This window comes from Stenella coeruleoalba (assembly GCF_951394435.1).
Source record: "Stenella coeruleoalba genome assembly, chromosome: 20".
Lineage (NCBI taxonomy): Eukaryota > Metazoa > Chordata > Mammalia > Artiodactyla > Delphinidae > Stenella > Stenella coeruleoalba.
In genome coordinates, this window is record NC_137166.1 from 7,436,217 (window position 1) to 7,449,577 (window position 13,361).

General features: G+C 39.6%; 2 protein-coding genes across 2 annotated transcripts in view; one reads left to right on the top strand and one right to left on the bottom strand.

Annotated features, from left to right (window-relative positions):
* Positions 1-13,361, bottom strand: part of CENPN (centromere protein N) — a 21,025-nt gene continuing 7,664 nt past the window's right edge. The window contains exons 6-11 of the mRNA XM_079906777.1: positions 8,418-8,594; positions 6,525-6,626; positions 5,175-5,238; positions 3,537-3,649; positions 1,379-1,505; positions 1-1,113 (exon numbers count right to left, since the gene is read on the bottom strand). Coding sequence (XP_079762903.1) covers positions 1,031-1,113; positions 1,379-1,505; positions 3,537-3,649; positions 5,175-5,238; positions 6,525-6,626; positions 8,418-8,594 — 666 coding nt within the window. The 3' untranslated portion in view covers positions 1-1,030. The remainder of the gene's footprint in view (positions 1,114-1,378; positions 1,506-3,536; positions 3,650-5,174; positions 5,239-6,524; positions 6,627-8,417; positions 8,595-13,361) is intronic.
* Positions 8,212-13,361, top strand: part of CMC2 (C-X9-C motif containing 2) — a gene marked incomplete at its 5' end in the record, with an annotated part of 27,560 nt that continues 22,410 nt past the window's right edge. Inside the window, one exon of the mRNA XM_079906776.1 lies at positions 8,212-8,319. The remainder of the gene's footprint in view (positions 8,320-13,361) is intronic.

Below are 13,361 nucleotides of genomic sequence, written 5' to 3' on the forward strand. Positions count from 1 at the left end.
TTGCCCAGATTTCCTCACCTTTTAATTTTTTGTTCAAAATTAATTAATTAATTTATTTTTGGCTGTGTTTGGTCTTCGTTGTGTTGCGCAGGCTTCTCATTGTGGTGGCTTCTCTTGTTGCGGAGCACAGGGTCTAGGCACGTGGCTTCAGTAGTTGCAGCACGTGGACTCGGTCGCTGTGGCTCGCGGGCTCTAGAGCGCAGGCTCAGTAGTTGTGGCGCACGGGCTTGGTTGCTCCGCAGCATGTGGGATCTTCCTGGACCAGGGCTCAAACCCGTGTCCCCTGAATTGGCAGTTGGATTCTTAACCACTGCGCCACCAGGGAAGCCCCTCACCTTTTAATTTTATCATAATTGTAACATATGTTGTTATAACCCCAAATCCTTTGTGGATAAAGATAGGGAGTAGACTTTAAAGTGTTATTGTAAAAGGACATGCAATTTAGTGATGATCACTGTAGGATTTTCACCACAAGTGACCGATACACCCATTTTTAAATATCTTTATTCACAAACCTGTATATTATCTGTCAGTTCGAATGCCATATGTATGATAAAATAGACGAGAAGTACCATATTTACAATGAAATCATTATTTTATATAGCTGAATCAACTGATAGGCTACCTCCTGCAATAATAACTTAATGGGCCCAATTCTACCTTTTGAATGGACCAATTTTATGGTTCTCCTGGAAAGTTTTGGGTTGGGTATAGTTTCTTGTTTCTTCTTTCTGTGATCCAAGGCTTAAGAGAAAATCCCTGGAAACCAGCAACTGGAACCAGACCTCTCCAGGATTGAGGAGAGACAGGAGTGAGAGAAATGACATCCTGTCACATCTTAAAGTCCCACAACTGCTATGCTTTGCAGGAGGAGGAAAGAATCAGTCCCAAGAATTATACTGAACATTTCTAAATCATCAACATCAAGGATTAATCTCTAAAACAAGTTTGCAGATAGAAGCTATCCAGCTAGTCATTATAAAATGCATATGCAATACAGTCAAGCTGTGCTTACAAAACCGCATACATCTTATTTATCTCTAATTTTAAAATAATTCATTCCCTTATTGGGTATGCAAGTGAGCAATGGAGAAAGTGGTGCATCTGCAATACCTGAAATTAAAAAAAAAAAAAGAAAAGAAAAGAAAAGAAAATGAAAATAATCACAGGGACAACGATTTGAGTCAGTTTAAAAATGACCGAGATTAGAGGGTGGATCATGGACCCCCATTAAGTGAAGCAGAATATGCAAAACAGGGCATGATGGGATAGCAGACTAGAGCCATGAGAAAGCTCAGGGGCAATTAGTCAGCAAAGAGAGGGTCGAATGTAGTATGTTGTTAATTCTTCTGGCTGATGAAGTGTCCTGACTACTTACCGGCTGGTGCTAAGGATTTCAGTGCTTCCAGAAGATGGGGGCTAGAGAACTTAACTAGGCACCGGAGGGGTTCTTCTCTCTCAGCCAGGATGCCCCCATTTAGGTCACTTTTGAATTTCGTTTCAAGCTGTCAACAGATATATTTTTAAGTGACGATTAAATATATCAGTTGCAATGGCAAAATATAAAGAAATAGGATTATGTATTTCACTAATTCTTGTTATCAAGAAACACAGGGACTAATGGGGGTGGGAACCATTTAATTTGCTAATTGCAAACATTGAGGGCAACCAGTATATCTAACAATATTGCATGCAAAAAGCCAAGCGTGCACAGTGCCTGACACACAGGAGACCTTGCATGTCAGTTCTACCCTCAGATGCCCTTTACCTGAGCATTAGGTTTGCATTCTTAATGGAAAATGAGCAGTTTTTTGTAATCTGTCATTTCGATGTAAAAATGTCTTGTGTTTTGAGTCATTACCGCAGTTTAACTTCTTATTATAGAAGATTTAGAAAACATACAAAAGCGAGGAGCACAGTGTAATGAGTCCCCATGTGCATATCACCCAGCTGAAACAATGACTTGTCTTGTTCCATCTATTACCCTACCTTCCGTTCCCTACTGCCCACCCCCACTGGATTATTTCCAAGCAAATCCAAGACACCATAGTATCCCACCTGCAAATATTTCAATGTATCTAAGAGTCCTAAAAAGGACTCTTTTTCAAAACTTCACCCCCATAACATTACCACACCTAAAAAAATTAATAACAGTTCCTTCATATCATCAAATATATAAGTACTGTTACTTCAGTAGGTACTTGGCTCTTAGATTCTAACTTCATTTTATTTTTTTTTAACTTAAAATGATCCTTAAAATTTAGAGACAGAATGCTGAAATATTTAGAGGGTGAGTAATGTCTGCAGTTAATTCAAATGGTTCAGAATAAAGAAAGAGAAAGAAAGCAGATGTGGCAAAATGTTAACCATTAGTAAATTTTGAAACAAAGGGGAAATGAATGCTCATTGTAATATTCTTGCATGTTTTCTGAAGGTTTGACATTTTTCAAAATAGAAAAGGTAGGGAAAAATTAGTAGCAGGTATGAAAAAATGTATGCCTTGACTTATAGAACAGACCCATTCTAAGATGTGTATAAAGAGAAGTTTTGTGGACTAAATCTTATGTATCCTAGATCAGTGGTTCTCTGTGCAGAATCGGCTAGAGGGCTTGTGAAGACAGCTGTCTGGGACCCACCTCCAGAGTCCGCAATCCAGTAGGACTAGAATGGGGCCAAGAACCTGCCTTTCTTACCCGTATTCCCAGCTGAGGCTGATTCTGCTGGTCCAGGGACCACACTTTGAGAATGACTTTCTTAAGAGTGTGAGCTGTTTAAAAGAAATGGGTTGAAGCCTGCCATTCAGGGAGCATAACTTGAAAGGTGTCAGTCAACTTTTCCCACTAAAAACAAATCAAACCAAACAGGCACTGGGCCTGAGTGAGCAGATCAATGGTAGACTTAAAGTGTGGTCCGTAGCTGCAGAAGGTTCCTTCTAAGCAGAAAGAATTTTATTGGAAGGTCTGAGGGGAGGAGGGTGTTATGAGTATGAGCATGAGTATTAGATTAGCGTGATCATGATATAAGCCTTGAATTCTTCTAATGGTGGCCATGGGCTTGCCCCCAACCTGGCTTTCCTGGTGGGCAAGCTTCTGTAATGAGCCAGGTTTGCAGGCTGCTGGGTTTTCTCCACGTGATGCCAACTGGGCTTTGTAATGACTTATTTATTCACTCTTTTATTTAATAAGTATTTATGAGCACTGACCATGTGCAAGCATTGTTCTAGGTGTGGGTGGGCTAGAAAGGTGTAACCTACCTTTTTTTTTTTTCTCAAAAATACAGATCACAGCTGGTTATACATAACTGAATTAATATGAAAGGTGAAATGAAAAGACAAATTCAAAACTTCCAAAGGTCTCCTTTGCAACAGAGGAACTTACTAAATATGATAAAGAAGTCTATTTTAACTCATAAACTTTTTATACAACATTAAAGTGACAAATGAATAACAGACAGTTTCTTAGATCTGTTTTCCACTTAGTTTTAGTTCTTTTCAAAAAATCTTGATAAGTTGTAGTTAGTTTATAGCAGTGTCCTACCTTATATTGTGCAAATTCTAGCCTTGGTTGTGGATAGTCTCCAAAAATTTCTTGAGTCACTCTCTGGACCCTCTCTTTTTCTGTTTTGTTTTCATGAATGATCCTTGAATCCACTACAGATGGAAGATTTCAAGAGAAACAGCTGTTATATATTTAATATTATTATAATAATATATATTTCATCCATAAAGTATCATCCTTTCATTCCTAACCTTTCAACTTGCTTGCATAACTTAAAAATAATGTTTACTGTTTCTTCTCGATTGTAATAATTTCTTATTGTTGAAAAGCTGGAAAGTATAGGCTGGTAAGAGAAAATAAAAATCACCCATAATTCCACCACACAGAGATAAGTACTGTTAACATTTTAATCTATTTGTCTAACCCCTTTTTCAGTGAATAAAAAGATATGTATTTTTTAAACTGGGATTATAAAATACACACAATTTTGTATCCTGCTTTCTTTACTTAACATGACATCAATAGCAGTTCCTATGCCATTGGAAAGTCATAAATATGTTTAGTTCATAATGGCTGTACCATTTCATTTTATTGCCAAGTCACTGCCAAGAGAGAGGAACATTTTTATTTTTATAAATCTATATTGTACCCCATCACTTTTCTGAACTTTCTGATCTACATTAGTAGTTTCATACTATATTCTCCTGGGTTTTCTAGGAAAGGACTCATGTCACCTGTGAGTAGCAACAGGGTAACAATTCTGATTACAGGCACACCTCAGAGATAAGAGGGTGCAGTTCTATACCACTGCAATAAAGTGAGTCACATGAATTTTTTGGTTTCCCAGTGCGTATAAAAGTTATGTTTATATTGTACTGCAGTCTATTAAGTGTGCAACACTATTATGTCTAAAAGGACAATGTACATACCTTATTTAAAAAGTACTTTATTGCTAAAAAATGCTAACCATCATCTGAGCCCTCAGGGAGTTGTAATCTTTTTGCAGTAGTAACATCAAAGATCACTGATCACAGATCACCATAACAAATATAATAATAATGAAAAAGTTTGAAATATTGTGAGAATTATGGAAATGTGACACAGAGACGTGAAATGAGCAAATGCTGTTGGAAAAATGGCGCTGAGAGATTTGCTCAATGCAGGGTTGCCACAGACCTTCAATTTGTAAATAACGCAATACCTGTGAGATGCAATAAAATACTCAGGAAGCATTAAGAGCCTGGGCTCCACACTCAGATTCGGATTTCACTCCTGGCTTTGCCGATTCCTAGCTATGTGATTTTGCCTCACAAGTTACTAAACCTCTCTGAAACCCAGTTTCCTGATGAAAAGAGCTTGTTCATGGGACTGCTGTGAAGAAATAGGAAATGACTCATATAAACACCTTAGTATGGTGCCTGGCACAGAAGAAATGCTCAACAACTGTTAGTTAATTTTTGTTTTTGTTCTGAGTATTATTGGATGCCAGTCTAGTAAATTCTAAAAGAGATTATGGTAGCTTAGCTTCCCCACTTCAACAGAAATGTAAGTTTCAATTTTCTGAAAACAGTAAATACTTTTGAATCACATCCTGGTACATAAATGTTTTCCTGGGTGACAGAAATCTGAAAAGGAGTGTCCTTCCAAATTTCAGTTTTTATCTTAAAACACACATACTATTTATATCTAGCCCAAGGCTTCTTTCTTGTAGAGGTGTAGTAGAGTTGTGAGTTTCAAAGATCTAGGAAAAAGAAAAAAGAAAAAAGTGAATGTTTTCCTAATTTTATCACCTTGAAGTATAGATATTAATTGCTTTTAATGCACAAAAATATGGCAAATCTTATCTTTAGTTTTTCCCAACACAAAGATTTGAGGCCATTTGCAGACTGAGTTGAGCATTTCTCCTAGAGCGATGTTGGCAGAGAATGCCAGCAACATGGCTGCTTTATTTGAGGAGCTCTGTACCTTGTTAACGTAAAAAATGGATCTGGAAGAAGTATAGCTGGTGAATGCAAAAGCTAGAGGAATCAGAGGCAGCATTTACAATGTGATGTTTCAGCTTTATATATATGTCTTTATAACTGTAAAAAATTTGCTGAGATTCCTTATTGAAAAATAACTTTCCTATTGTAAGTCTGAACCTCTCAGACCCCTTCGCTTACTTTCCCCACTGAAGCCATTGTTTTTATAATTAAGTGTTTGACAATATGAATTTTCCTAGAAATGCAACTGTCATAGGAGAACCATTGATAGCAATCTGGTAGGAGGGTGGTAGGTAAGAGGGAGGGGCTGCTGTGGGAGAAAATCATTATCTAACTTCTTAATGTTAGGTTTTTTCCTTAAAGAGTAGCTTGCAGAGAGCCATCACTTCTTTCTACTTAGAACAGATGAAAATACATAAGTATAACATACCTAAGGGCTCAAAGATATACACAGAGCCTTAACAATCCTATAGGAATGTGAACATCTGAGCACACAGATGCCATGCAGAGGAAAAAACAAACAAACAAACAAAAAACCCCTGAGCCTGGGAGCAAGGCCAGATCCGTTCTTATCATTAAAGGGGAACAATGTGTTCAAATAATTTTGACAAATAAATTGTGGGACTTAATAAACCAATGCCTTCTCCTTTACTTCCAACTCCTGTATCACCTGCTTGACTGATGGGACAAAAAATTCTGCTTCTCTCTTGCAGAACAGAATAATATAATCAGCTTCAAAAGACAGTGTCGAGTTACTCTGAAGAGAAAATAAATTCTGATCGGAATAGATGATTTGGAAACGGGGACCTATAACATAGACCCCAATGACTAATGGGCAGTATAAAATACAACGCAACTATAAAAAGATGAGAGAGAGAAATTATATTGTTTCCTTTCATGTTAACTGAAAACTTTCTGCACTTCAGGGATATCTGACGTGATCTCCTATCACTGGAGGTAGACTTTCCCACCTGCTCAGCTTCTAAATTATGTGTGAAAGAGAAAATGGAGACTTAACTTTAAATAGAGTCACTGATGGGCTCACCTGATTATACTGTTTAAAAACAATAGCCTTAAGAGAGTCCAGATACCGGCTTCTGAGGTCCATTTTCACAATCTGATGGTGTTTGCTAGCAATTGTCAGTGCCTTGAAGTGAAAATTAGCAAGACTATTAGCATTACTGTGTCTATCTCTGTATTTACAATACTTGTTCAGGAAAAAATCCAGAACAATTAAATCTCATGGCCTGTTACTCAGCTTGAAAAACAAAAACAGGGGCTAATGGCATTAAGATTCTCACAAATGTAAGGTCTTTTGTAATACCATTTTTAGAAAAGTGATCCTGTTTATTTTTTTATTAAAAATTTTTTTTTTTTTAATTCTTGGCCGCACCAAGCAGCATGTGGGATCTTAGTTCCCCAGCCAGGGATCGAATCCGTGCCCCCTGCAGTGGAAGCACGACTCTTAACCACTGGACTGCCAGGGAAGTCCCAAAGTGATCCTGTTTAAAGTTAGGAATTATAATAAATGAAATTCAGAGTTAAGAATAAACAGTGAATACTCAAATGTTACCATTTTTGATTACTAGTCATTAATACTACGATACTGCCATACAAAAATGCAAATATGTGTGTACGCTCTAGGACAAAGTTTGAAGAAAAAAGTGCAAATTAAATGCAACTTATAAAAGCTTCCCATCGTCTGGGGAAACAAGTTGGAAGACTGAAACAGAATTAATCGAATAAGGTATTTACCTGGAATTAGAGCGTAGAAATAAGTTTGCCTTAAGATACACATTAGAAAAGAACATTAGCTTTTGGGGTGATGTTTAAACTAGGTGGGACAGGGTGGACTCACCTGGCTGTCAGTGGATGGAAAACCACCATTTATTATGGAGGAAGAGACTCCAAATGTAAAGGAGAGTTAAGTGTTAGAAAGAAATAGAAGTGAGCAGCAGTAGCAATCTTTCTGCCATTTCAGTAAACACCTAAGGAATTTAAATGACAAGTCCGCCTGCCTGGAGGACTTGGTGTTCTACTTGGCACTAGAGATGATGCAGCCAGGATGGCAGAGCTGCTTATCTACAATCAGCTCTGGAACCAACTGAAGCACCATTGTAGTTGTGAATGTGAAGACGGTGGAAGCAGCAGCAGCTGCCAGGCTAATTTAGGGATGGCTTATTTGGGGGAAGATGCTAGGAAGCCTATGACACCAAAGGCAGAACCATAAACAGAAGCAGGCTCTGACCAGAGGACCATCTTCTGTTAAAGCACGCTTCTTGTGTACGCAATGTGGGGAAAATGGTTACAAATGAAAATAATGTTCATTAATAGGTAAATGATGAGGTCATGAAAAAGTAGTGAGGTACATTCATATGTAACCTCATTGAAATGTTCTGTTAAGTTAGAAAAAGCAAATTACAGACCCTATGTACCAGTGTGGTTTTTGTAATAAAACATCTTCTGAAAGGAAATAGCAGAACTGTTAAAAGCAGTTATTTTGGGTGAATGGGATTGCGCAGAAGGGTATGGAGTCTTAAAAGACTGTTCAGAGACTTCTATGTTGGTTGGATTTTTACCTTGATTGTGTACTACTTCTCAATTACAAGACAGTAATGAAGAGTTCTAAACCAATGCTTATGCTGTCCTCCCACTTGTAGAATAATAACGTTTTCTGCTTCTTATTTTAGGAGATAAAGAATTACAGGTGGTATTTTCTTTTTTGGCTGTGCCGTGCAGCATACTGGATCTTAGTTCCCTGACCACGGACTGAACCTGTGCCCCATGCAGTGGAAGCGCGGAGACTTAACCACTGGACCGCCAGGGAAGTCCCCCTACAGGTCGTATTTTATATCAAATGATATTGAGCAGTTTAAACCTACACGGACCTGAGATAAGGATAATACAGCATTATAGCTTATAGTAATTAGTGCCATACCTGACCCAGAAGGGGTAGATTGCTTTTCAGTTGGGAGGAAGAAGTGAAGGCATATGGTGTTTGGGAATAATACACCACGTAAGCAGGTTTGTACTGGTTTGGCTTTCTATACTGTGTTCCCCAGGCAATTCGAATCCATACTGCATTCTCCTCAGCATCTCTGAAGCTGACTGTCACCTTATTTAAAAAAAAAAAAAAAGATGTAAGTTTCCTAATTAAAATCTCATGTGGCACCAACAACAGGTGCTTTTTAGGGGTGAAGGATGTTATTATAATCTTGCACACCGGCTGAGGTCTGGCAGTCTTTTCTCCTATGATTTTTTTTTTTTTTTTGGCCGTGCCGTGAGGCATGCAGGATCTTAGTTCCCCAGCCAGGGATTGAAGCCATGCCCCCTGCAGTGGAAGCATGGAGTTTTAACCACTGGACCACCAGGGAAGTCCCTCTCCTACTCTTCATTACAGTGTTTTGGGAAATCTTTGGGAAAGTATTTTGTGGTCGTTTTGTAAAGATACATTCGTGCCTTGCAAAGTCTTTTGGAAGGAAAAAAATTTTAAATCCTACAAGCAGGATATGACATCAGAAATTTTCAGTAATTTCTTGGGCTTTGTCCTGAAAAACTATAAGAGTTTATGAAGCAAAGCAGCCTCACAAATGAGATATCTTATAAGGAAGCATTTTTAGCATTGAACACAGACCTAGCATGCACTGTAAAGTTTAATAGTAAGATTTCTATGTAGCAATGGGCTTAAAAAAATACTAATCCTAATGCTTTTATGCATTTAGCTCAGGTGCTAAAAATTACCCCAAAGCAAAGTTACATAGCGAGAATATAAGAAATTCTACATGGTTTCCATTTCATGGATAAAATATAGACCTTTCTAAACTTTTAAATATGATTGCCAGTTTCTATGGAATTAATAGCTCACTTCTAGATTATTAGCCCCCCTTGCAGCTCAGACCCTGGAGATACTTGAGACAGGCACACTTGGCTTGCCCACATCCCTGTTTTTTTTTTTTTCTTTTCCTGGCTGTGCTGCGCAGCTTGCGGGATCTTAGTTCCCTGACCAGGGATTGAACCCGGGCCCTCGGCAGTGAGAGCGTGGAATTCTAACCACTGGACCACCAGGGAATCCCCTGCCCACATCTCTTTATTTCCTCCCTCTTGTATCTTATTCCTGGTGAACACATGGCTGCTGACATTAGCAAAGAAGGCAGTTACAGTTGTCCCTAAGGATTCTGGATGATTGGTTCCAGGACCCCTCTCAGATACCCCTCTCAGGATACCAAAATCCGAGGATGCTCAAGTCTCATATAAAATGGTGTAGTAATTGCAAATAACCTGTGAGATTCTCCCACATACTTTAAATCATTTCCATGTTACTTATAATACCTAATAGAAAGTAAATGCTATGTAAATAATCATAAGTACAACATGAATGCTATGTAAACAGTTGCTAACCCAAAGCAAATTCAAGTTTTGCTTTTTGGAACTTTCTAGAATTTTTTTTCCCGAATATTTTCAATTTGTGGTTGGTTGAATCCATGGATGTTGAACCCATGTATATGGAGGGCCGACTGTATTTTGACTCTGCCCACTCTTTATCTGGTTGCTTCCCCAAATTTCCTCAGTGTATCAGACAAGGAACCCAAGACAAGGGGCATGGAGGGTACAGAGCAGTCTGACCTTCTCCTAGATGAACAGCACAGCCCTCGGCCCCAGCAGGCATGCAGTGGACCTCTGCCAGCTTGAATGGAAGAGGACAGGATCTTATTCTGAATAGCCTCTTTGCATCACATTACAAAAGAAAATAAGTGTGTAAAGTCAACATTGAGTGTAGTGTACGGAGGGCACATTTTCGCTAGGAGAAAATTGGTAGCATTCAACGGAGTCAGGTAGTCTCTAGTCTAGAATGAGGATAACTTAAGCGAGGGCTCATGAAGGGACTTAAAGAGGTCTGTGACCTCCTGAATTGGATGCACCGTTGGATGGACATGTCTAAAGGTGTGCTTTTCTAGAGAGGTGCTGTGCCACTTATCAAAATGTTCATAAGGGTCTATAGTCCAAAAAAAGGTTAAAAATCAATAGGCTAAGAGGAAAGGGCGTCCACTGAGTCAGTGTAATCCTGGCCCGGCTGGCCGATGCTCCATCTCACATTCTTAAAGTAAAGAAGATACTCAGATACCTGTAGAGGCAGGGCCCAAATATAGATATTTATTATTTTCCCAAGAAACTACCTCAATGGATATCCTCCTGCAATACCTGGGATAAAGCGTTTCACAGAGGAGAGCTCAGATTAATATTGCTCAAGCTTAAATGAGTGCAGCCAAGGGACTTCCCTGGCGGTCCAGTGGTTAAAACTACGTGCTTCCAATGCGGGGGGCGCGGGTTTGATCCCTGGTCAGGGAACTAAGATCCCACATGCCATGTGGAACAGGCAAAAAATTAAAAAAAAAAAAAATTTCAGATGACATAAACGAGTGTGGCCAAGGCTCCTAAGTGGTTTGGCGAAACTGGGACTGTTCTCTTGGCCAGGGTATCCTCCACTAGCCATCAACTGTCAGTAACTGGCCAAGGCCCACAAGCTACTGAACATACCTATGTTTGGCGTGAGAATCAAATGAAGCTTACAATACAAAGAATCACCACATATTTAACACATTAACATACTTAACACAGACCATCATTATTATACTACATGATACAGGCATAGAAAGGGACAAAAAATGTGCTACCTTACGATTGAAGCAGTTTTTAGTTTGTCTCTTCTTTGTAAGTTTTTCCAAGAACTTTGTATTTTGAAGAGTTTTACCTGGTATGATGTGCAGTTAATCTCTCTCTCTCTCTCTCTCTCTCACACACACACACACACACACACACTCACTCACTCACTCACTCACTCACTCTCCACCCATCACTCCCCAGTTAGGCTCCCTGTGACCTTTCATATCAGCTTCTCTCCCCCATTGGTTCAGGGCAGGAGTTCTTTACCTGAAGTCCATGGTTAGAATTCAGGGCATCTGTGGACTTGGTGGGGGAAAAATTTCATCTTTATTTGTACTAATTTCTAACTGAAATTTAGCATCTCCTTCAACTGGAAAGTAGGCATCAAAACAGTGGAATTTTAAGACCCGTTACTTTGTTGTCCATAGAAATCCCAAATACTCTTATCATATTATAATTGTTGCACATGCCTCAAAAATATCATTTACACCTATTAGTACTTTGAATCTAGTTGCTTTTAGACCCATCATGAGATTATTTATTGTGTTAATAAAGAAGCACATGCATTACTTATCACAATTTGCCATTTTAATACCTTAACTGTATTTTTAATACCTTTTGTTTCCCCTGTGAGTCTATGGATTTTATTTTATAGCATTTAAATACACTCTTCTGAGAAGTGGTCCATAAGCTTCACTAATAGCCAAAGGGTCCTTGGCACAAAAAGGTTAAGGTGCCTGTCCTAGAGCAGCAGGTGAGTCACTCTTCACTCCTGGGCACCAGGAGGTGCTATTTGTCATGACGTCACCATCATCAGCCTTTGGGAAAGTGGAGTTATCCAGCCACTAGTTAAGTTATGTGGAGGAAGGTGAAGATAAGCTGGGAGTCCTCAGTCAGTTGAGGAAAGGGCTGAGGACACGTGGGCCAGCTCGGAGTAGAGGGCTGGGGAGACAGAGAAGACACATGGCCTTTACCTGCTCATCCTCATCTAAAACCTGCAGTATACAAAGCACGTCACTCTCTAGCTGGCCTTTCAAGCAGGACAGATATGATCAGTAAAAAAGCTCCTTTGTCCCCCAGCCTCCCCCGCTAGTGTGCCTGAAATTCATTCAGGAGGCAAAAGCTTTTGGTAGTGGTAAGAAAAGAGAAATCTAACAACTGAAATACATGGGCATCAAAGTGGGAGGAAATGTGAGTGTTTCAGACTCTTTTCTCCATGCCTGGTGAGGGCAGTGGCCTGGGGTTAAAAGAACAGAAGTTCCTGGTGCCTAAAACAGGGACAGGAAAGACCATCAAGTGAGAAGGTGTTGGGAGGGAAGATGCGGATAAACTCTGAACTGGACCAGAGAGAGAGAGAGAGAGAGAGACGAGTGTTTCTCAAGATGAGTTAGCCAGTCATGTTCAGCTTCATAAGAAGGCTGCTTCCAGAAGGGTCCAAACCACATATCCACAACACTTGTGGAGGGCTGGCCAGGGGTCCTGTGGTAATGAGGATCTTTGTTTAAAAAAAAAAAGCAGGTGCATGTGCCACAGCCACAGTCCAGACAGGACTCTCCTGTAATGTCTGCAAAGTTCATAATTTCATGGTAAGAAGAGTTTTCAAATAATATAATCCAAAATAAGAACTTAGGAGCAAGGTAAAAAAAAGTGCTTGCTTATTCACAAAATTAAAAAAAAAAGGAGACATACCTTCTCTTGGTTCACAATTTTCTTTGAATTAATTTATAAATTAAATGCAGGGAATTCCCTGGTGGTCCAGTGGTTAGGACTCTGCGCTCTCACTGCTGAGGTCCTGGGTTCAGTCGCTGGTCAGGCAGCTAAGATTCTATAAGCCGTGTGGCGCAGTCAAAAAATAAATAAATGCACCCCTACTCAAACGGCTGAAGATTTTGTTTTGTTCTGTAAACCTGAGAAAATGTTTCTAAGATTCATCTGGAGAAACAGTTAGGACATTTTTGACAAAGAAGAGTAATTGGGGGTAGGGGCCGGGTTGACTTGTGTTAAGGGTTATTGAAATGTTTTAAAAAATACAGCGATTAAAGGAGTGGGGAGTTTGCTCCAGGCAAGTGGCCCTCCTGATATCAAATCCAGAAGCAGGCAGAGCAGCCTACGTGGTAACTGGCAGACCGCTCTGAGTGGTCTCCCTGCAGGGGCAGAGCCGGCCCTGGAGGAACAGACCAGAGTAGGTGCTGCCTGCAGGCAGCTGCTCTCACTCAGGCTA